This window comes from Haliaeetus albicilla, chromosome 11 (genome assembly GCF_947461875.1).
Source record: "Haliaeetus albicilla chromosome 11, bHalAlb1.1, whole genome shotgun sequence".
NCBI classification, from domain to species: Eukaryota; Metazoa; Chordata; class Aves; order Accipitriformes; family Accipitridae; genus Haliaeetus; species Haliaeetus albicilla.
The window spans coordinates 1148062-1169578 of NC_091493.1; the positions used below are offsets into that span (position 1 = coordinate 1148062).

At 37.5% G+C, this 21517-nt stretch overlaps 2 protein-coding genes across 6 annotated transcripts in view; one reads left to right on the top strand and one right to left on the bottom strand.

Moving 5' to 3' along the window:
- CTNNA3 (catenin alpha 3) overlaps positions 1 to 21517 on the bottom strand; it is a 531540-nt gene that overhangs the window by 315970 nt on the left and 194053 nt on the right. The window lies entirely within an intron of this gene.
- Positions 1 to 21517, top strand: part of LRRTM3 (leucine rich repeat transmembrane neuronal 3) — a 90002-nt gene that overhangs the window by 19578 nt on the left and 48907 nt on the right. Inside the window, exon 2 of one of the 3 annotated variants that reach the window (XM_069795733.1) lies at positions 9738 to 10410. The exons of the other annotated variants lie outside the window; for them this stretch is intronic. Within the exon in view, the coding sequence (XP_069651834.1) occupies positions 9738 to 9932 (195 nt within the window). The 3' untranslated portion in view covers positions 9933 to 10410. Of the gene's footprint in view, positions 1 to 9737; positions 10411 to 21517 lie in introns of those variants that run through there. 3 annotated transcript variants of the gene reach the window in all.

The window sequence follows — 21517 nt, forward strand, 5'->3', positions numbered from 1 at the left end:
GCTACCCAACATGACTTAGCAACAGCATGCCGATGTCGTGGTTATCATTTCCAAAAGATCCAGGTTTACTGTTAAAAAACCAGCCCATTTTGATCCTAGTATTTATATTAGTATGAACAAGTAGCATTGAATCACACCTGTCTATGATAAACTAATGAAATCCAGCTTAAAGACAAGTAGTGACCTACCCTGGCAATGACCACACGTCAGTATTATGCTTCACCGCTAATACTACATGCAGAAATGAAAGATGTGTCCAAAAACCAGAAAACTTGAAAGAAATAGTTCTTTTATTATTATTATTTAAGAAATATTATAATAAAGTGACACATGCTGAGCACAGACAGCCGGGCTTACCCATGCAGAAAGAACAGGGGATTATCCAGAAGGAACCGGACTACACGAAGAACAGTGCTACCCCACGCTCTACCCCACGTCCTCTACAGTAGCAGCAGCTCCGGAGAGTTCTCCTACATTCCTAAATGGGGCCCAGCTACAAACTGCCAAATGCTGCTTTTCTCTATCCCTCCCTGTAAAACACGATGGCAGGTGAGGAGGGGGTATAAGTTGTGTTTTACAAGTTGAAAACTCTGATCCAACTGCCATTGACCACATTAGCATTACAAAGGAGTTGGAATGCTAATGCGATTATGGCTTTAGAGAAACTCAGAATCAAACTGCAACAAACATCAACATGAAAATTGTTTTCTTTAATTCCACTGTGACTCTGTTTAAGAAGCTCAGATCATGATGATATATGATACAATAATCCACCTTGCAATACCTCATAAATTGAAGGAATTTATATATAGGGTATTTAACTATTTGTGCTTTCTCCTGAGCTAAGGATAACACACTAGGAAATGTCATACAAGACCTGCCTAGCAGGCTTCCTAACTGTGAGTAACCTGTGCCTAACAGCTTGAAGCACATATTTACAAAGAAAAAAAAAAAAAAAAAAAAAAAAGACAGGCTACAGTAGTTAGACAAAAAGATGCTACTGTCTTAGCCCTTAACGTATTATCCCTTCAGGCATGTGGATCACGTATCATACTTTTAATTTTAAATAACATACTTGTAAGTGTTCTCATTATACATTTAGAAATGAAATCTTTTTATACAGAAATTCTACCGCAACCTTAACATCACTGAGTTCTGGCAGGAAGTTCTACAGATGAATTATGGACTGTGAATAAAAAGATTTTAATAGGCCATTTTAAAACCAGTTCCCTATGCCTTGAATCCAATGCTCCTTACCATTTTGCTCAGCGAGCTCCAAACCATTTCTGTTTCAACTAATCTTCCTTGATAATACAATACATAATTAGAATCGAACATAGACTAAAGAGAAAAGGTGAAATATTTACACAGAGGCATTTATTAATTTTCAGCGTATTTTCTAGTCTATCACATACATGCCTGTCTATGTCTTTTCTGTACTCTGAACAAGCCTTTTGAACAGTGTCCAGAAGGACACCACATACTCTTTTTTTCACTGCTAACGCTTTGCTTAAATACTAGCAGCAGATGTTTTTAGCTCAAATTGCTCCTACCATTGCCAACAGGCATTACTTTATGTTTGTCAATTAATTTTGCTTGGTATGGTAGTGCTAGCTTTGCTGAGTTCTGGAATGTCCTGGTTGCATTTCCTAGGTTTGACAGACCTAAACAAATGTATATTATCTGCACATTTTGCCATTTTCCCTTTCACAGAGACTTCAAATTGCAGCGCATGAATCTAACCTGAGTACCTGAGGGCTCCCTGCTGTTAACCTTTTGCCATGTGGAAAACTGACACTTCGTTCCGTCTCTTTGTTTTCTGTCTCCAGCCAGTTCCTACCCCAGAAGAGTAGTTCTCCTTTCACCTCAGGAATATTTAGTTTCCTAAATAGCCTAGCAAAGGCTTTCTGAGAGTCCAAATAAATTCTGTCAATGTGCTCTACTTTACCCTGTCAGACAGTACTGAGCAGCTGTAGTGCTAAAGCTGTTCTAGAAAAAAATATATTTTCTGGGTTGGTGCTACTTTTAAGCACCTAAGACAGTAGGAGTTAGCCCCCATTTACCACATGTACTTGACATGACATTTAGGAGACCGATAAAAAGCAGCTATGTGCAATATTTCAAGTATCTACCATACCACCTCCCAAGAAAACACATAAGAAGGACTTTCCAGCAGTGGTTCTGAATTTTTCTCTTTGGTGAGTTCAGATCACCCCATAATGTTATCCTTAATTTATTTGTTTTCTGATTTAGCTATGCTTAGTGCTAGTTTCCAACAGGATGTGCTTATAGTAGGCTAGACATACTACAGAGTACTAAGGCTTAACAGAGTGTAAACAGCTGTTATCTTCATTCATATGCACTGGATTAAATCTAGAAAAGTTTATTACAAAGCTATCATTCTGCAGGGAGAATTCAGTCAACAGTTTTTTCACTTTCCCTTTGGAAATCAGTGAGATGAATATAAAAATCAAGGCTTATTACGTTAAAAACTACCATTCAGTAATGGCTGTAGAATTAAATTTGATTAGAGTCTTATGCAAAAGCATGTAAATGACAAAAATTAAAATCTATTTATTTTATGGTTGGCAAAGAGAAGTGTATGTAAACTAGACACAAATAGCATGCAAGTTTACAGGCATAGCCAATGTTCAGATAAAGGCATATTTACGTCAAGTAATGTCTGTTATTCTAACAATCCATGCATGAATGCCTCCATACTAGAGTAACAAGAGAAGAAAAATAACATTATATAAATTATTTGTTTATAAAACACATATATGAGATCAGTCACATTTTTGGCTATCCTATTAAAAAACCATCTTACAAAAACTAATACTGTCTCATCTAAGCTATTTTTCACTAAAAAGATAAGTGACTCTCTTTATGCCACATATAGATACACCATAGATTAACATATTCTAAGTAAACATATTTTTATACATCTTACATATACTAAAAACAGGAGCCACTGCTTATTAATGACAATTAAATACCATGAAATGATATCTCCAGATAACTTCAAGGCACTATAATCCAGACAGAACTTCTTCTTTTGAATGCCAATACGCATAAAAAGATACAACCCTATATGCTTATAGCTAGGGTTCCAAATCCTAACATGAGCACTGTAACTTCTACTCCAGAGGTATATTACTGGCATGAGGTATGTGGGAGAGGAAAGGACAGGCAACCACACCTAACTTCACAGGAGCAAAATCGATCCCTAAATTATGAGTGAAGTCTCTTATCACCCATTCATCTAAATTAGACACAGTATAATCTTAGTGGTATGAATAGCCCTGCTTAATTCCATCAAATTGAATGAGGTCATGGATGTTCTTAAAGCAACATTGGGGTGGTTTTTTTAAGATTCAGGTCTCCCTAGGCAATTTCTCTTTAGGTGGCTAAAATACGGTTTTAAAATTTAGCTCTGGTATGAACATTGTTCATGTATATTTTTCCTTCATAGTTCTGTATAGTATTCATTCTTAATGTACTTCAAATATTTGTAGATATATATTTAGAAAGGGATACCTTTTCAAAATACAAAGCCATTATAACACACCTGTTGAGAGAGAAGCTTCAGAAAACTAGCTGTCTTGTGCAAAAGTAGAAATACTGCAATTTTCGTAGTCAATAAAATGCAGACCTTTATTTTCAAAAAACAGAGCACTATCTATCTTGCAGGTGCCAACAGAGCAGGAATTTTATTTTGGGGGGGGAGCAATCAATTTAAGCATACAAAATTTAAATGCAAAACAATTTGCAACTAGGTTACAGAAATTTCAATGTAATATGGAATATTTTTCGTTCATCTGCCTGCTATTATCAGATCAAGATTAGATGTATTTGTACTAATGTTGTCCTTACAGCCTCCTAGAATGTTAAATATTCTCTCATTTCTGTAATAAATCAGCTGTTTCTGCTTGCATGTAAAATGTTACATACTTGTAAAACAGCATCTGGTGGTGAGAGAAAGGAGGGAATGTGATTGCCATATGAGTCCAAGATTTGCTGTGGTTCAAAATCCTATTTCACTATATAGCTTTATGCATCTCACTGCAAAAATAAAACTGAAGATTTTCTTGCATTATTCTCTCCATGATATGTTATTACCAATAATTTTTAAGATTGTTTTAGGAAACGATTCGGTCAAATTTCTAGAGCAAAGCAGTAAGGAAGAACACTTAACCCTCTATTGTTTCGGGGCTTATTCTTCACTAGCCAGTGTGCATAATGACACAAACAGTCTCTTTTCTCATTAAAATACTGCAGGTCCCACTTGTCCTTCTATCACTTGCCTTGTATTTCTAAAGTGAAATTGGAATAGTATCGAAACATTTATCAAATGCTATCAACAAGCAGCATGCCTCACAATGTCCCATAGCCTTCTACAGATTGCAGGGCAAGTCTTCAGCCTCAGCATCTGCAACTATGCTCAAAATCAATTACAACAAAGATATTAACTAAGGCTGACTCAGGAATGGATTTCAGCAGCTGACTGAAATTTCATTAATTTGAGTCACCCACCCCCCATAAACATAAATCCATAATAAAGCAGGGACACTCATCAGTCTATGTGCAAAATTCATCTGAGTATTGACACTCTGTAAAAGAAGCAGAGAATCCCCAGAGAAAGATATATGTGTTGTGAGACTTTATGTCTCCTTTCCCCCATCTGTCCACAGGCAGAAGGACAGAAAAGACATCGGCCCAAGTCAAACACGAAACAGTGAGAGCATTTCCTAACAGAGGTAAAAGAAAAGGAAAACCAAACCAAATGTATATGTGTTTCTATACAAATGCTGAGAAGGTTAAAAAAGAGATGGGTAAACTATAACACCTACTTGTAAGTGAGTATGTTTTGAAGCATGTCAAACAACTGGAGGAAAGAGATCAATTATCAGTACATTAGTACCTGGACAAAAAGGATAAAGAAAAAATGCGGTAACTTATGTCAATAGAGGAACGGTGTTAAGAAATCGTATTACAAATAGCTTAGAACCAAATCAGAGCTTGGTGAAGTGTAGCAATGAATAACACAGAATCTCTACAAAATTGAAAGTCCGTGTCCAAATACAGGAAAAATATATTATTAAGGACAATCTTATCTCTGTCATTTGGCAACAGTGACCCTGTCATGCCCAGAGAAATTAGAATAATTTGTAGCACAGGAAAACCAGCAATAATGGAAGGGTTTAGTTATTTCAGACATGCTGTGGTGCCAAACCTAATCTGTAGATTGTACTTCATGGAGTGGCTAGACAGGGAACCCACTAAAAGAAAACCAACTTGTGACACAGTCATCAGCAATGCTGAGGACCTCATCAAGAATATTACTACCAAGAAGACAGTCTGTTAAGAGGGACCCTGATATATTTAGATTCAACATCTCTACATAGACAAAAGCCCCCCAAAATCCACCTGATTTTAAAAAGGTCATCTAACTAAAAATGAAAGCTTATTAAAAGAAAACAAATTATCAAAAATTAAGTATTGGCAAGCACATGAAGGTTATGTAAGCACAGCACGGTAGAAGGTGAGAGCAAACATATACCACCCACCTCAAAAATACTGCTGAAAGACTAACAGCAAAAAAGCCATTGTGTTTAAACGGCATGTTAGGGTATCAGAAACAGTGTCAAAATAAGATCATGGCATATGCATATTGGTATAACAGCAAGCAAAATAAATCACGGCAGGTTAGTTGTATAAAACACACTATGACAGGCCCCAAAAGAGTTTAAGGAGCAAGTTGCAACAATACAGTAAGCTATAACACACCTTCCTTATCATTTCATCAAGAGCAGGAAGGCTGTCAAAGTCTGTGGGATCATCAGAGTGGACTATGCACAGAAGACACAGTGATTGTGCAAAAACTAGATGAATCTTTTTGCACATTTAGTGCAGAAAATCTTTGGGAGGTTTCCATAAATGAAGGGACGATGCAGCTGAAAATCTGACCAAAAACGAAATGACATTTCATTGCAGAAGAAATTGAAAAAGTAAACTGTAAGAACTCATCAGGACCAGCCAGAATTCACCTGCAAATTCAAAAGAAATTCAAGGATAAAATAAGTAAACTAATCACTGTGGCATGCCATCTAATGCTTTGAAACCACATCAGTGTCAAAAGAACAGAAGACAGCACAAGTGATGCAGGTTCTTGTTAAGAAGCCTTGAACACAAGAACCTGTACACACAATGTCCATCTAAGTGAAATGGTAGGTAGGAGCAATAATAAAGAACTAAAGTAACAGGCAAATGGACAACTACTATGTCTTCACAAATGGTTAAGGAGACTTTTGTAAAGAAAATTCACACCTCAAAGCTATTGAAACTTTATGTAGGACTCCAGTAACAGCTGGGAGAGCTTTATAACTAGTTTAATTAAAAATCTAGAAACCTATTAACATTATATCCATTGCGGAGAGGTTGACTTGTAAAATGTAAAATCAAAACTGTCACACAGAATAAAATCCAGCTTTCTAGACTCTCAATCCCATATCTCTCAGCTGGGATTTTCAAAGGTTAACAGAATTGGGCACCAATGGGTACTGCTTTAAATACTGGAATTTAACATTTTTTGACGTGGTTCTGTGACAAAGCTAGCTCTAGCCATTCCATTAACAACTTCCTCTAACTCACTTCTGTTATTTCCAGGTAAAATTAATTCCTTGAGTGGTGTTATTTTGCTCCTTGAACACCATAATTATACAAATTCCAAGTTGCTACTCAAGTTTAACATACACATGGTTTTTCTTTCACCATCACCATTCCCCTACCTTCAAAATTCTCTCAGCCCTTACTCATCACACTCCAGTAGGTATTTGATAGCTGACAACATAGCAGGCACCTAACACAAACATACTTTCAAAGTTTATGACGAGAAACACAGCCAGTTCCCAGGCAGTGAAGATCTATGAACTCACCCTTTTCCTAGGCAAATGGAAGGCTGTATGCAAGTGGATGCTGCCAAAGAAGACTGAAGTAAGAGCTCACCGAATGAGGAAGGAGAGGGGCAGGGGGACACCCCGTTAAAAAGACCCCCAGGAAGCGCTGCTTCTACCTGTTACTGCCCCTCTCCCCCAAAAGCCAGGCTGCCTGTGCCTGATTCAGAAGGCAGCTCTTTTCCTTCTCCCCTTCGAGCTTCCCTGTCGACCCACGGATGGGGCCCAAGGGCCCTGACCTCAAAGCAAGCTTCTGGTTTTGTACGGCACATCCCTAGTGATGAGCTTTTAAAGTAGGAGTGAAAGGAAGAGTAAAGTTAAGTGTGTGGGGAGAGGGGACGAGTAAGAGGGAAAGTAAGGTGATGAAGAGGAGAATCCAAGCACTTTTGGAGACACAAAGGGATTAAAAGAAAAAAACAGGTGATTGTAGCTCTGCAATTTAATATAGCAGTGTTAAATGTTGCACTGAAACACAGGTACGGTGCCTGTTTTCTGCTTCTACCTTGTGGCAGTTTCTTCTTTGGAAGGGCGCTGCGTTAATCAAGATGAGGCACAAAAGCCTTAGAGATTCACTAAAGCGCAGCAGTTTTATAAATCTAAACAAAAGTTGTGTGTAGTGTGTCACACATACATTTCAAAGGAAAAAAAATTGCAAATGGATCTTTAAATCTGTTCTAAAAAAAAGAGTGAAGAAAACAAGTGATGTACTCATTCTTTCCAAAACCAACCCTACACAGCCACCATCTTCACTTTAATCATTATTTCCTTGAACAGAGCCTTCAGGGAAATGAAACAAACTGATTTAGGCTACTTTTAAAGCTACACCCTAAATATCTAAAAGACGTACAGTGTGCTCAGATTTGGAGAAATTCCACATCTGTGGGTACCCGCAACCCGAGTCCTCTCTCTCAGCACGTGCACTTTCTGCGGCAGTCTGCATCTCTTCCTGCTAGTATTTAGCGTAGACCATTTTCCCTGGCAAGCAGGCTTAACTGTGCTGCCCACTGTCTTGGGAGTCGATGAGGTGGAGACCTTCAGCCCTCTTCCTAGTCATGCCTGCCCACTCCACAGCCTTAAAGACAGTGCTGGGAGGAATAATCCCTCCCTGTTGTGAGGCTGTTGAGGACATTGAAGGAACTGTAGCGCATTCATTTCCTGCCCAGGCACGTTAGGCAGCTCACAATTAAACCTTCTGCTGCAAAGCTTTTAAATATTTTTCTATTAAATTCTACAAGATATTTTTTCAGCAGCTCTACTTATATAGTACCATTATGACTTCTAGAAGAAACGTTTATTTAATATGCTACGCTAGTACTTCTCTTACAACAGTAAGAGAAAAGGAAAAGCTTTATAATACAGAAGAGATTTGGATTTAGCAATTAAACCTTAATTTGTATTTCATTTAGCAATATGAGAATTCTGCCAACATCTTCAGAAGACTTTTAATATATCTGCATTAATGCATAGCCCGTAACCCACTCGTGCTTTCACTTATTAAGTGCTCTAATGCAGCTATAGTTGCCAGATCAGCTGGTGCATGGGGAAAAAAATTTCCTTGGTTTGACTAGATTCTCCAGCCAGCTCCAATGAAATACAACAGAAGTACCTCCAAACTTCAACTTCAGAAAAGCTCTAATGCATTACACTTCATGTTAATCAGAAGCATATGGTCTTTCAAATAACACACAGCCTTTAGTGACTCAACATTAGTGTTCAGAGAAGGAAGGGTAGTACGTTTAAGCAATTCTTATGTCAAAACAAGAGTCATTCAAATTACAGGGATGACTCTAATTCATCTATTTTTCATGCTTTAAAAATTATTTGGAGTTTAAAAATATAAAAAGAAATTATGCAGTGTTCCCTTTAAAGAGAAAGGCAGCATGACAGCTCCTATCAGTCAACTACACAAAGGGACCCCATGTTCAGGGTCTCTGAGCAAGCCAAACTATTAACTAAGAAAATCTGAGGGAGAATTTTGCTCAGAAAAATGTTCTCATGAGCTTTATATTGCATTATTACACTAATGTAATTTCAAGGAGGTGCATAATTTAAAGATTAGCTCAAAGTATGTCTGCCCTGTCAATGGTGCAATAGGAATTCATCCTGCTTGCAGTGATCCCTGAACAAATTTGCTGTATGGAAGCTCTGCACATAGATGCAATCTGCATTTCATTGTAATAAGTAGGACTGCCCAAATTGTGCAGATTTTCCAGAACGATCTCTTCAAATTGGTTCCTTATTACCAATCTAACAACCCTTCTTCTGTCTACTTCCCATACATTTATGAATGATTATGCTTTCCTGGCCTGAGTCACAAATTTATTCTCTGAAAATGTTCTATATCTGTATGCAAGCCAAAAATGGCTACCTACTTGGGCAGTCAGGAAACTCAAGTTCTCCCACATGACTCATCCATCTAACACTAATAAAACAACATCCCTCATTTTTTTTATATTCAGAATTAAACATCAAGAAAGAACAATTACACTATTGATCAACAATACTGAAAAAAAAATATAAAGGAAAATTTTGTTAATATGGCATTAGGATCCACACCCCAACATTGCAGGATCAGCAGATAAAGTCTAGAGCAAATGATTTGTTGTGAAGAATTTGCCCAGGTCTAGAATTAGCCAGGGCTAATGTCTCCTTTAAATGTGTTATAAGTTGTTATAAAGAAGAAAAACCAAAGCTTAAGGGCCAGATTGTGATCCCCTTACTTATATTGGCTAATGTTAACCAATGGTGTTTCCATAAACTCATATGAGTAACTTGTCTCCACAGGAGCTAAGGACATCACTATCTAGGTCTGACAACACAGAAGACTGGGAATATAATAGAAAAAACAATATCTTTACAATAAGCAAAGCTCCCGCAAATCCAAGATTCTTCCTCCTGCCCGGAGAGCACAGACAGGATAACAAACAGTATTTCATGCAAGAGAACCAACACTCATTAGCCAGCAGGCTACTGTGGTGAAGCAGTAGAAACTCCCAAAAGATCTGCAATGACTTGGCGCTTTAAAATGCTTCCCTTAGGTAACCACTGTGAGGTCTATCACCTACCAGTGAGTACTGCTAATGATTCCCTTCTTCAGAAGGAATTTGTATTTAGATTGGACAAAATACTGGTGAGGCTTTGATGCCACTTTTGTTCTAGGGAAAGATGAAGACAGACCGTTTAGGTATTTTCCCTGTGCCTGGGACACTGTTCTAAGCATTTCTTGGAAAATCAACTCTTAAAAGTCTTGAGCTCTGCCTGAGATAGATAACTAGAGACAGACAGACTGGTGGGTGGCTTTGGTGGTTGTTTTTTCTATTAAATCTGTTATTTTCAAATTAGGCAGAGCTGGGATTTAAAGTTTATCACCACTGACCCAAATCAGTGTCTGAACTCCCTAGTTACCCACTCTCTTTCTTAAATCATTTGTTTGATTTGATTCATCCAGCTGATGAAATGTTTTAATTTCAACATGACAAAAAATAAACACATTTCTCTGTGATTTGGTTTGGTTTGCCTGTTTGTTCTTAACTACCTCAGCTTCCAAAAGCAACTGCAGCTCCAAAGCTACTCTCCAAGCTCCCTGACAACAGTAATACTTCTAGCTGCAAACTACAGTAGCAGTGAGATGCAGGAATAAAACCTAAGGAGCAATAGGGTAGCTGATAGGAGTCAAGAAGTAAGAAGAAAGGTGCTAATGAGCAGTACCAGGAGGCTTGGAGCATCAGAGGGAAGTTCCAGGGTGCTGCAGGCAGGCAAGGACAGGGAAAGAGGACTGAGCCTTCCAGCGTGTTTTCACTGCACAAGCTAGACCCTGCTGCTGACACAAGACAATCAAAATCTGCGTATTGTCTGCAAGGCCTTCAGGAAAATTAGTAGACTAGATAATGAGAGAGAAACCCTTATCAAGGAGGAGAACCTGCTGATCTTTTCAACCCCAGGCTGCAGCTTCACAGTTACTTTAAACTGACCTAATTATGGGAAACACCCTCCCTTGGACTGGCACTAGACCTGGTACTAGGCACACTGTGCAGAATTTGGGGTATCACATAGGGCACTGATTCAACTGAAAACTATTTTTTCTGCTGTTTTTAAATTCTTATCAAGTTACTTCTAGGCTGGATCAGTTCCCTCCTTCGGCTCAACCCAAGTACCTCAAGGGCACACTTAAACAAGGCATGAAACCACACCTGGAGAAGGCCCCAGCTCCACCTAGAAAGCCAGAAAACACCCATGGTCCTGGGCAACTCTCCTACCTTTATACGAACTCCCTGTGGTTCTTAAGAAGTCCCATCCACCGCTACTTTACACACATTTCCATCCTGCTCAAATCACCAAAGTTCTTTATTCGCAGCAGCAGGCTACAAGAGAGAAAGCCTCCCTGTGCCTACAAGACTGCAAACAAGCAGTTACAACGTATGCAATGTGTAGTGGAGACAGATTTTAGACTTCCAGTAAACATGACACAGTTTAGCGAGGCATCAGGGTAGAACATTTGGCTATGAGTTTTCCATAAATAGCCCATTTGCAAAAAAACTGTTCAAGTTCTAGAAATCTGTCACTTTTCTATTTTTGGTTCTTTATCTAATTATTTTATACAAATGTTTGGAACAGACTTCATACTTCTGAGATTTAAAAGTGGATGTCTTTGTGGGTTTTGGCTAGAAGACCACATGCTTCACAGATAGAAATGGATAGAAATTAATTTGTGTCATAAACGAAAAGAGGGATCAAATGGCAGCAGCTCCAGTTCTACAAATCAAGTAGTAATCAGTCAAAAAAGAAATAAGAATTTCTTTATAGGCAGAATTGCCATTTATATTTTTCTGTAAATAAGCAATTTGTTTCTTTGCAGAACCTGTTCAGACAAACCATCTTTGAAGCTCCTCTCTGATGTTTCTCAATGACACTAAATAGATGCAAGAATTGCCTTTTGGCAATGCTCTAGGCTCTTGTCCTTGCTTAGCTGCTTTAAAGTCGCTCCTTCTGGCTCATCTGTAGCTCCATACCTGACAAACTTTTCCTCTAGGGGTTTTTGTTAGGTTCTCTTTCCCCCTCTTCCCCTGGTCTCTCTCATTCTAAACTGAAAATGCACAAAGGTACCAAGACGATAATTTAGGGGTCCTGCTGAAACAACCTGGCTTCAGACACATACAAGTCAGCTGTAGGACCTTTTAGGAAACGCATCATAGTTCATCTGGAAGAAGAAGAGAGGAGTAGGATGAAAACGAAGCAGAGAGATTATATCAAGGGCTCTTGGAACAGAGACTGCAAAATTAATTACAAGTCAAAGACAAATCCAGAAACAGTCACTACTGCAAAAAATTAGCATGAAATGTTCTTCATGGAAACTACCACTTAGCATATGAGTCTAACTGTAAAATTCTTCCACTGCTGTGCCTCAGAATCATTAATGAAATCTGAGAGGAACAGGACTACTGAAACAGACAAAGCAAGACCCATGTAAATCAGGAGTGAGCATATAGCAACTGACAAATACCGTCTTTGATAGACCTATCCTTAAAACCCTTGTATCTGCCTTCACTGTTGCATTAACAGTTCTTAGAAAACCCTTGGTTGAACTTAACCATGAATTTTAGTATATTCACTGCCAATCCATACATACGCTAAAAATGCTATGGATGTGCAGATGAATACTGAGAGCTCATCCGTGCAGAGAAACGTTTAGGAACTCACTTAGGACCAATTTTGCACAGTTTATCTATTCATTTCTTAAGCCATAAGTCTATGAAAAATATTATCTTACTGGTATTTCCTAAGAACACTGAAAGTGAAAATATTTCAGCTTTTTCTTGGGTCATTGTTGCCATAAATATGTCATACTATTCAGGTTCCCTCAAACCTAGTTTAGGCTCCTCGGTACTCTTACAATGTATTAGATAGCAAGAGAAAAAGTACTTTATGCTGTAGGCATAGAACACTTTATAAACAAAACCTGTATGAAAGAAGATTTTTCACTTTATGAATTCCAGTAGAATTTGGAGTAGGATGGTGTATAATAAAAGTAATTATAGCACATGTCTTAATGTCATCAAAATCAGCTTCTTGGGCTTCATGGAGAACAAACAAGAAAGTTATGAAAGATCATTTAATGAAATGTTTTTTGAGAGTTGACAAAATACAGTCCCTAATATAGCTGCTTTACTGAAAAGTGGAATCAGATCACTCTTATACAAACAGAAGAGAAAGTAATATTTTCCCACATTTCTTAACCACCAAGAATTATTCTTCCCCTTTTCATTTCATATTAAAATAAAGGTCAAGTTAGCGACTCAGAGAAAACTAATGCTCTAAATATTGACCTCCATAGGTCTGAAATGATGGCTGGTACCACTGAATCTTTGAAACATGGTTGGAAGAAGTAAGTGGAAAAGTTTTGTAAATTACTGTAGAATTTTCTAGTGCTTTGCGCACCTTGTGAAGTCTTAAATATCTGCCAGACAGTATAGACAGAAGTGATTTACAAAAAACAAGTTCTGCTCAAAACCAGCTAGCACTGAAGAGCTGACTGATCTTCATTTAACATGATTACATAACCACGAATTAAAATAAAAACTGCCTGCCTTTTCAATGTGAAACTCAAGTTGTCACAGAGCGCCTCTTTCGTGCCTGATGACAAACGACAAGATCATTTCTTTCTGGGTTTTTTTTATGTAATGCAACCACAGTTAACAGGTATTTACTGCAACATTTCATTACCCAGGTTAACATGCAGTATGGAATATCCCAGTAGTATGTTTACAGAAAATAGAATTTTTTAAATATCACTGAGTTGAAAGAGATAATTAAAACAGGATGAGTGAAAAATTAATTTGTTCCTTCTCCCTGAGGACAAAGCCATTTTTTTTCTTCAATGGAAAACGAAGAGGAAAGTGGGGAAATAACTTTCTGAGGAACAGCTTTGCATATAAACAGGTGTAGAGACCTAATTTACAAAAATAATCAAAACAGTTAATTCCATTGACCTCTGCCAAAAAGCAGCCTAGGTAGGATCCTTACAAAGCTTCAGCTTCACAGAAACCCAGAGCTTCTAAAAAGGCTGGATGAGAAAGCCTAGACTGCTTGTGAAACAATATATTCCCCCATGGAGCTCTTAGCAGACTAAATGCACCCCCAGGGAGGCTATAATTGATTATGCTGCTGTCAGTGGCTGAATAAACAAACAAAGGAGCAGACATGGTCACAGCTTCATTTATCACGCTTTAAAATTCTTTGTTATCATATTTGCTCAATTAGTAAGTGAATGAGCTCACAGTGTAATCTTTCCCATTTAAAGATGAAAGAAAAGGAGTGGTATCTATTTGTATCGGAAGTCGGGGACACACTCATTCTGTTGCCCAAAGTTCACACACATAATTCTTATACTGCCACAAGAGAAAGACAAGCAAAATGAACCGCATAAACATGTTTGAAAAGTGTTTTGAATTTATGATCCAAGCAAGCCTTCTGTTCATACAAAAAGAAGTATGACTTTTTAATTTAAAAATATTATGAATTTTAAGTAGTACAAGACAGCATAGCGTTAAGAGGTATTTATTGATAACGCACCAATTAACTGTCAAACAGAAAAAAATGGCAAACAGAAAAAATCCCCAAGCGCATAATACACTAACAGTAAATGTAATTGACTTCAGCAGGAATCTTGGATAAAAACAAATAGAGGATCAGACCCAAATATAGTTCAAGCTGCAAGTCTAAAGAAATAATCCTACTGCTATTTAATGGAGAAAACTGGTCTCACTCTGAAATAACTTCCACAAAAGTTAATGAAAGACTTGCTAGTGTTTTATCATGGGAATTGGACGGTGCCTTAGCTTTGTTTCAGTGTCAGAGACGGTTAGTCCTCTCTCTTTGTGATTTCTAATGGGCCAGGAAAGGACTGTGGGGAAAAGAAGAGATACTAATTTTGATAAGCCAAAGAAAATAACTATCTGAAAAGCTGATTCCCATAACAAATATTTCTGAAATTCTATGATTCCCACTAATAATTCACCCAGAAGAATTTTAAAACATCTGAAATACAGGTCAGAATACGGGTTAGTGACATCAAAACTACCTAATCCATGGTGCGTAAGTACAGTGGATATGGGTCACTAAAATTTTTATGCATATGACATTGTAACATTTGTTACTTAATTACATTTCAGGACAACCACGGATGAATGGGAGCATCTTTTTTAAAATTCTGCCCCACAGTTCTAATTTGCCTAGCACACTTAAATTTAGGAGAAAGAAGATTTTCAAGAAAAGCTGAAAATAGCACTGATGGGAAATCTGGATGAGACAGTACTCAAGAAGAATGATTATATAAAAAATGGGATTGGAGGGAGGAAAGAACAGATACCAGAGTTACCTTGAAATAGGATAAGCAATTCATGTTGGCTCCAGCATATTTTATACAAAGCATAGGAAGTCTAGCAGAATTATTTCACTCCAACTGACCTGAGCTGATACACTGCATCCAGTTGCTGATACTGCATTTTAAGGAACATAAAGAAAAAGGTAAAATAATCTAGAAAACAGAAAAGAAAATTAGAAGAAATATTGTTAAAATTACCTACAATGTGTTGAATTGGTTCAATTTGGAAAAGATTGAGGGAAACAAGAAAACAATCCCCCACTTGATAAAAATTTCTGGCAAAAGGAGTAATAATCAACATTATCAATAACAAATGGAAAGAAAAAAAACAAGAAAAAAATCCTCTAATCTGCAATGAAGATTTAGGCTGGGTAACGGAAAGCATTTCTTCAAACTCCATTTGCAGTTTTCTCTTCATCCTTCTCTCACAGCAATAGTATTTGCTGCCTCTATCCTACCCAAGGAAGAAAGCCTGATCTGCAGAAAGACCACTGTGTAAAAGCACACTGTTAGGCACTGAAGCAAACACAATTCATAGCTAAGAGCAACTTTCATTGGGTTTCACCCATGCTTCTGAGTTGCCAGTTGTTGGCAAAGAATACATAAGCTTCTTACAAGCCACAAATAAAAAACACAATTTATCTGAGGTTCTATGCAACTTTAATACTTCCTATATTAGGCTATCAAAAATATGAAGTGGCCTTAGGTTAAAGCAATGTAATGGATTACAAATTTGACATATAAGTGGAAAACCAGGCTTTAAAAAATCATGGATTTGCACATGGCAAAACATAAACAGCTAGATGTATAAACGATACAGAGGAAGATGGGTGATTGTCAATAGGCTAGCGCAAGAGGTGAATGATGAGGTTCCAGGATCAAATAATGACAAGATGTCCTAGAAGCTTCTCTCCCCTGGATCAAAAAGTAAAATTAGTGTGTATTCCAGTAAAGAGAGACTTGAAACCACTAAATATAGAAACCACGCCAGTAAACTACAAATCACATATTCAGCACAATGAGTAATAAAGATGCCTCAGATATATAGGAAAAGCAGAAGTAGCCAGATATGATGTCATCAAGCTCATTTAAAATCTACCTACAGCTAATTATAACAGGCCAAGCTCATTCCACCTTTCAGGATAAATCAAGCCTATGCACTAACTGCATGATAAAGAAACATGATGAGGGGATAACGTAGATTCTTACTTCCTTGCATCTCCCTGAAACTGGGTATAAATTCAATTTTTCAAGGCACATCCTTCTCTATAGAAATGGCAATATTCAGTAGCATATCTTAAGGCAGCTCAGTTAGGACGCTGCTAATACGGCACGGAATTTGGCAGCAGTATGAGTCAACACAGTAGCAAGTGTTTTAAGCATGCAAAGTTGTTCAGAGATGAGTATGACCTTTTATCGTGTGTAAATACATACGGCTCGAAGGTATTTAGCTTCTGGCAGATACAAAAGGATAATATTTAGAACAAGTGATGTGTATGGCACTTAGTTGTGGAGTCGTTTGATAGCCTATACATTACAAACAGTCCTCAGGGAAAAAGAAGAAAAAAAAAAAAAAAAGCCAGACATAAAAAACTGCTTAACGCTTCAGGGACTTCTGAGGTGCAACTAAAACTTTGCATGAAGGGACTAAAACTTGTAATAATCCTACCTTTTTTTCCACGTCCCCCCCCAAATCCCTAAAACAAATGGAATCAGACTTGCTTCCCATCTCCCCAGTATACAGCACAGGCTCCAGACATAATGGGCAGATTTTAAACCTGACCATTACATTGAAAAATAGAGTTAAGGCTTGCCATTTAATCAAACCTTTCTGATGTTCATACTTTCACCTGCTGCCAGTCAGTGAAATTAATTCAGCAGGCAGATTTTATAAAGGCAACAGATTATATCAGTTTAGTTTTCCTCACTCGTGCTGCATACTCTTAACAGCTGGTTTGAAATGCCACCTAGAGGTCTTGGTGAAATCATTAAAGTTGCCAGCACTTTGGAGCTGAAAAACTGCAGAATATGAATATAAAATATGATTAGAAATACCAAAACTGTGAAAGAAAATACAGATGGATTTTCAAAACAAGGGATTTTAACAAGTATATTTGATTAACTGAAATGCAAATAGACAGTATTTGTCTAAGTTAAATGGATGGCTCAGCAGTGTACAGAGAAGACAGCTCACCTCATACATGGGAGCTTGACAGTTCTTAGGTCATTCCAGAAGTATTCCCTGTTGCTCTTCCACAGCCCAAAGGTCTTAAAAATGTTCTGAGAAGAATAGTTTTCGTTGTCATGCACGTATGTAAATTCTGCAATGCCTAATAGCTGTTCTTTGCCTGGACAATTAGGCAAATAGGGCTAATAATTTTATTTTTTTTCTATATCAAGACAAAACTTCACCTCTCCACTTCCTTATACCACATCCTGCAGCTAGAACTACTATAACTGTCTTGTGTTCAATGTTTGAATAGTTCCTCTTTTTGTTGCTTACCTAGAATTCTCACTTCACAACCACAGGTCTTGCTATAACCAAACTCTGCTTTATGTAATACAGGAGAAAAAGCATTTCAGTAGAAAACTGGCCTTCATCAGTCCTGTAGGTCTCTCTCCTGTACCTAAACCAGAAGAAAAGGATAGGCTTGGCTGATCCCAGCTCAGCTGCTACTGAGACTCTGCCAAATGCTACAGCAGAAACTGTCACCCAAAAGTACACCTCCTACAGAACAGTATTGTGTCTGTGCAGGCTTCCTACCAAGAACAGAAGTCAATACAGCAGCTAGGCTTGTCTAATGCTATGCCTGAATAAAACATTTCAGAAAAAAGCAGCAGCAGAAAACCTAAACACAAGTCAGAGATGCTCTTTGATCAAAATCCTAGACCTGATCAGCATCCCAAACTTCAGAAAATCTCAATACTGGACAGTATGCAGTCCTCCCAAGAAATATGTCTACAAACTTTGTGACCCCTCTCTACTTAGAAGCCTGCTAGGTTGTAAGCTGAGAAAACTTATCCCCATTTGAAGGTGAAGCCATCTTCATCATGACTGATTTTGTTAGCACAACCGGATGAAACAAGTTATGTGCCACTGTGCCAAAGGGGACTAACAAATTAGGTGTTTAAACAACATAACAAGTACAAATATTTTCTGCAAGAGACAAAGTCTCTGCAGCTTTTCTCTTCATATTTGTTTCCAAATGTGCAGTCTTGTGATCTTTTCCCAACAGGTGAGATAGATAGATATGGGTCATTACATAACATGTTTTGCAGCACTGAGACAATATTAGCCAATTTGTGAGCAGATCTGGACTAAAAAATCATGGTACAGATTTTACATACCAAAATTTAGTGCTAATAAAAACAGGCAATATAAGTTGGGTGTGTTCCATGTGCATGAAATACATGCAGAAACTAACCACGAGGCCAGAGGACATTAAAAGACACCATCTCCCAAGAACCGCTCCTCTATGTTTGACATGTCCTAGTACCTTCAACCACTGAAAGCCCAAAAGATAGCTTCTTTAAATCCCCCCAAGGTGTTCTTTTTTTTTTCCCTAATGCAATCTAAAAATATATCAAAACTACCTCATTCTTGTGACAGGCATATTTATCCAGAGACTTAATAGCATCCCTTAACGTGCCACATTCAGACGCAGTTCTCAAATACCTCTGTAAGAGTCATGCCGCTCTTATCTGAGCACTAAGAAATGGATTCAAACCAAATTGCCTTCTCAGAGGCAATCACATAGCAGATAGTAACAGCATTAGTAGTTGCCACCTTTGCCTAAAAGTCCATTGGCACAGACTACACATCTAGTTACTAACTTTCAAGACACCCTGCTCTCAAAGACCAGGTTTGCTTTCCTTTTCTAACTATGCCACATAAAACCCAAGTTAGGAAATGTGCTGAACTACCCTGCTATGTTACAGGTAACCACTATCCCCTTGGTATTTCTTACATGACTCATTGCTTTTGACTTGAAAAATAGACATATGCATTAAAATTGTCTTTTCTTATAAATACACAGTTCCCTTCTCTGTAACTTTATCAGACATTTATTGCATTTTTGGCTGCAAGTTACTTAAGGAAGGTCTTATTCTGCTGCCATTATTATTGCCAAGTAGTTCAATCAAATTTAATGGCATCATTTGTTTAATAAGATACTACACAACATGAGAAGGAATGGATGAATCCAGCTCCCAGTAAGGTATCTGCCTCATCTCAGCTAGAATTATGCTTCTGCTAACCACATACACATTACATGGTAATTTTCTCCCATCTTTCCCCTGTGCTAGCTTTTCAAGTGGTTCTTAATTAGCTCTGCTTTATTTATGAAAGCATATTTTGCTAGACTTTCCCCAAGAGCTTTAGTAAACAGCTATATGAAGCCTGTCTTCACTTACATCTCCTGTAACGCTTTCAACAGGGAGGGGAGAAGGGGAGAACGTTTAGAGGGGCAGAGCTGTGTTTGGGGTGTGAAAGTTTCTGCTACTTTTAGCCCATCTCTTAAGCCTGATTTCCTTAGGAAATCATAATAGTTTTCCATGCTTGTATATGTGCAAGTGCCAATTTGTCTCCTTTCTTGTTAGTTTTTAGCTGACTAGCCTATTTTGTCCTAATTTAGTAGAGGGCAAAGCTTTTAAAAATATAAAGTTCTTACAAACACTGTGAACACTGGGAACAGAAAATACGAGAGAGACTGTAAGAATATTCCCATTGAAGGAAAGACACGGTGGACTATTCAGCTCGTTAGATGCAATAGAATTGAAAAGAAGTAACTTCTCTCTCCAAGGCAGTAAAAGCTTCCATCAACACTGAACATCTATCACCACCGAACATCTGGTAATGCTGTTTTCCACACATACTTCAGTAGTAGTTGCTAAGTTTGCAAAAGGATTGGCTGTTAATTGTCTTAAAAGGATGCCCATCACTCTAAAGAAAGGTAGGAAAGTGTATCACTGGTACTGAAAAAATGAGCACTCTCAGCCGGGTAAGAGAGAGAGTTGAAGCATTCTGCACCTCATTTTGGCGTGGTATGCCTCAGTCTGCTGCACTGTACCAATCACATTTAAAAAGCACAGGGAATGTCAATAAATATACTCACCTTGCAAATCATTTGTTAGTGAAATGCACTGTTAATGCTAAATGACAAACCTTTTCTGAAGCAAAAAGTACGTACTGTTTTTATTCAACAGAGCTCACAGGCAGATTTGGGACTGTAAAATGAAAAGTGAATGTGCACTCATTTACCTCTCCAGCTAAACCAATCTTACAGATTTTTGAGTTTTAAACTTTTTGGTGTATACAGATCTGAGAACTGATGGTCCATCTAAAGTATAGTCCATCAAAAATAACTACAATATCTTTCCATGAAGTGGAGGAATAAACAGAATTAAGCCAGAGAAAGTTTTGCTATAGATATGCCTAGGCAAGGAGATGTGGTTCCATATCATTATGTGTCCATTTGTCTCCTTTCCTGTCAGTTTTTAACCAGCTAGCCTGTTCTGGTCCAGTTTGACCTCTATCTTTTTTAAGACACAGGTGATTTTTATTTTGGAAAGATAGAAGGCAGCAGAACAATTTGTGTCATTAGAAATGTCAGTTCTACAGGAAAGTCAAATGAAGGTGAAGCTTAAAATCTTTGAACTTCTACAACGCTTGCCATTAAAGCACTTTAGCAATTTAGTTTCATTTAACTTCTAAAAAATTGAGCTGTGAAAATATTTTCATGATTTTTTTAAATCCCTGAAAATTTCAGAAACTGACTAAATGTAGGCTAAAAGACTGAAAAATCTTAAAATATGTTTCAATATTTTCAAATTTTAAAAAAATTATCCTTATGAATCTTTTTTTTGCATCGAACAAAGGTATTAATGAATGAAAAAATTTTGGAAAATATGCTGACTAAAAATTAAACATTAGCTTTTACATCAGAATAAAAAGCTACTTTTCAAACCCAAATGATCATTATCTTGTTTTACCAGAAAACAAAAATTGACATTTAATTCCAAAATAGCAAACCTTTCACCATGATGTGAGAATGAATTAGAAGGTCCTAGATACATTCTTAAAAAACAAAACAAACAAACACACACACAAAAAAAACAACAAAAAACTTGCACAAAGACAGGACTCAAAAGCTCCTGATGACCAAAAGAACAGAGGCGGGGGGGG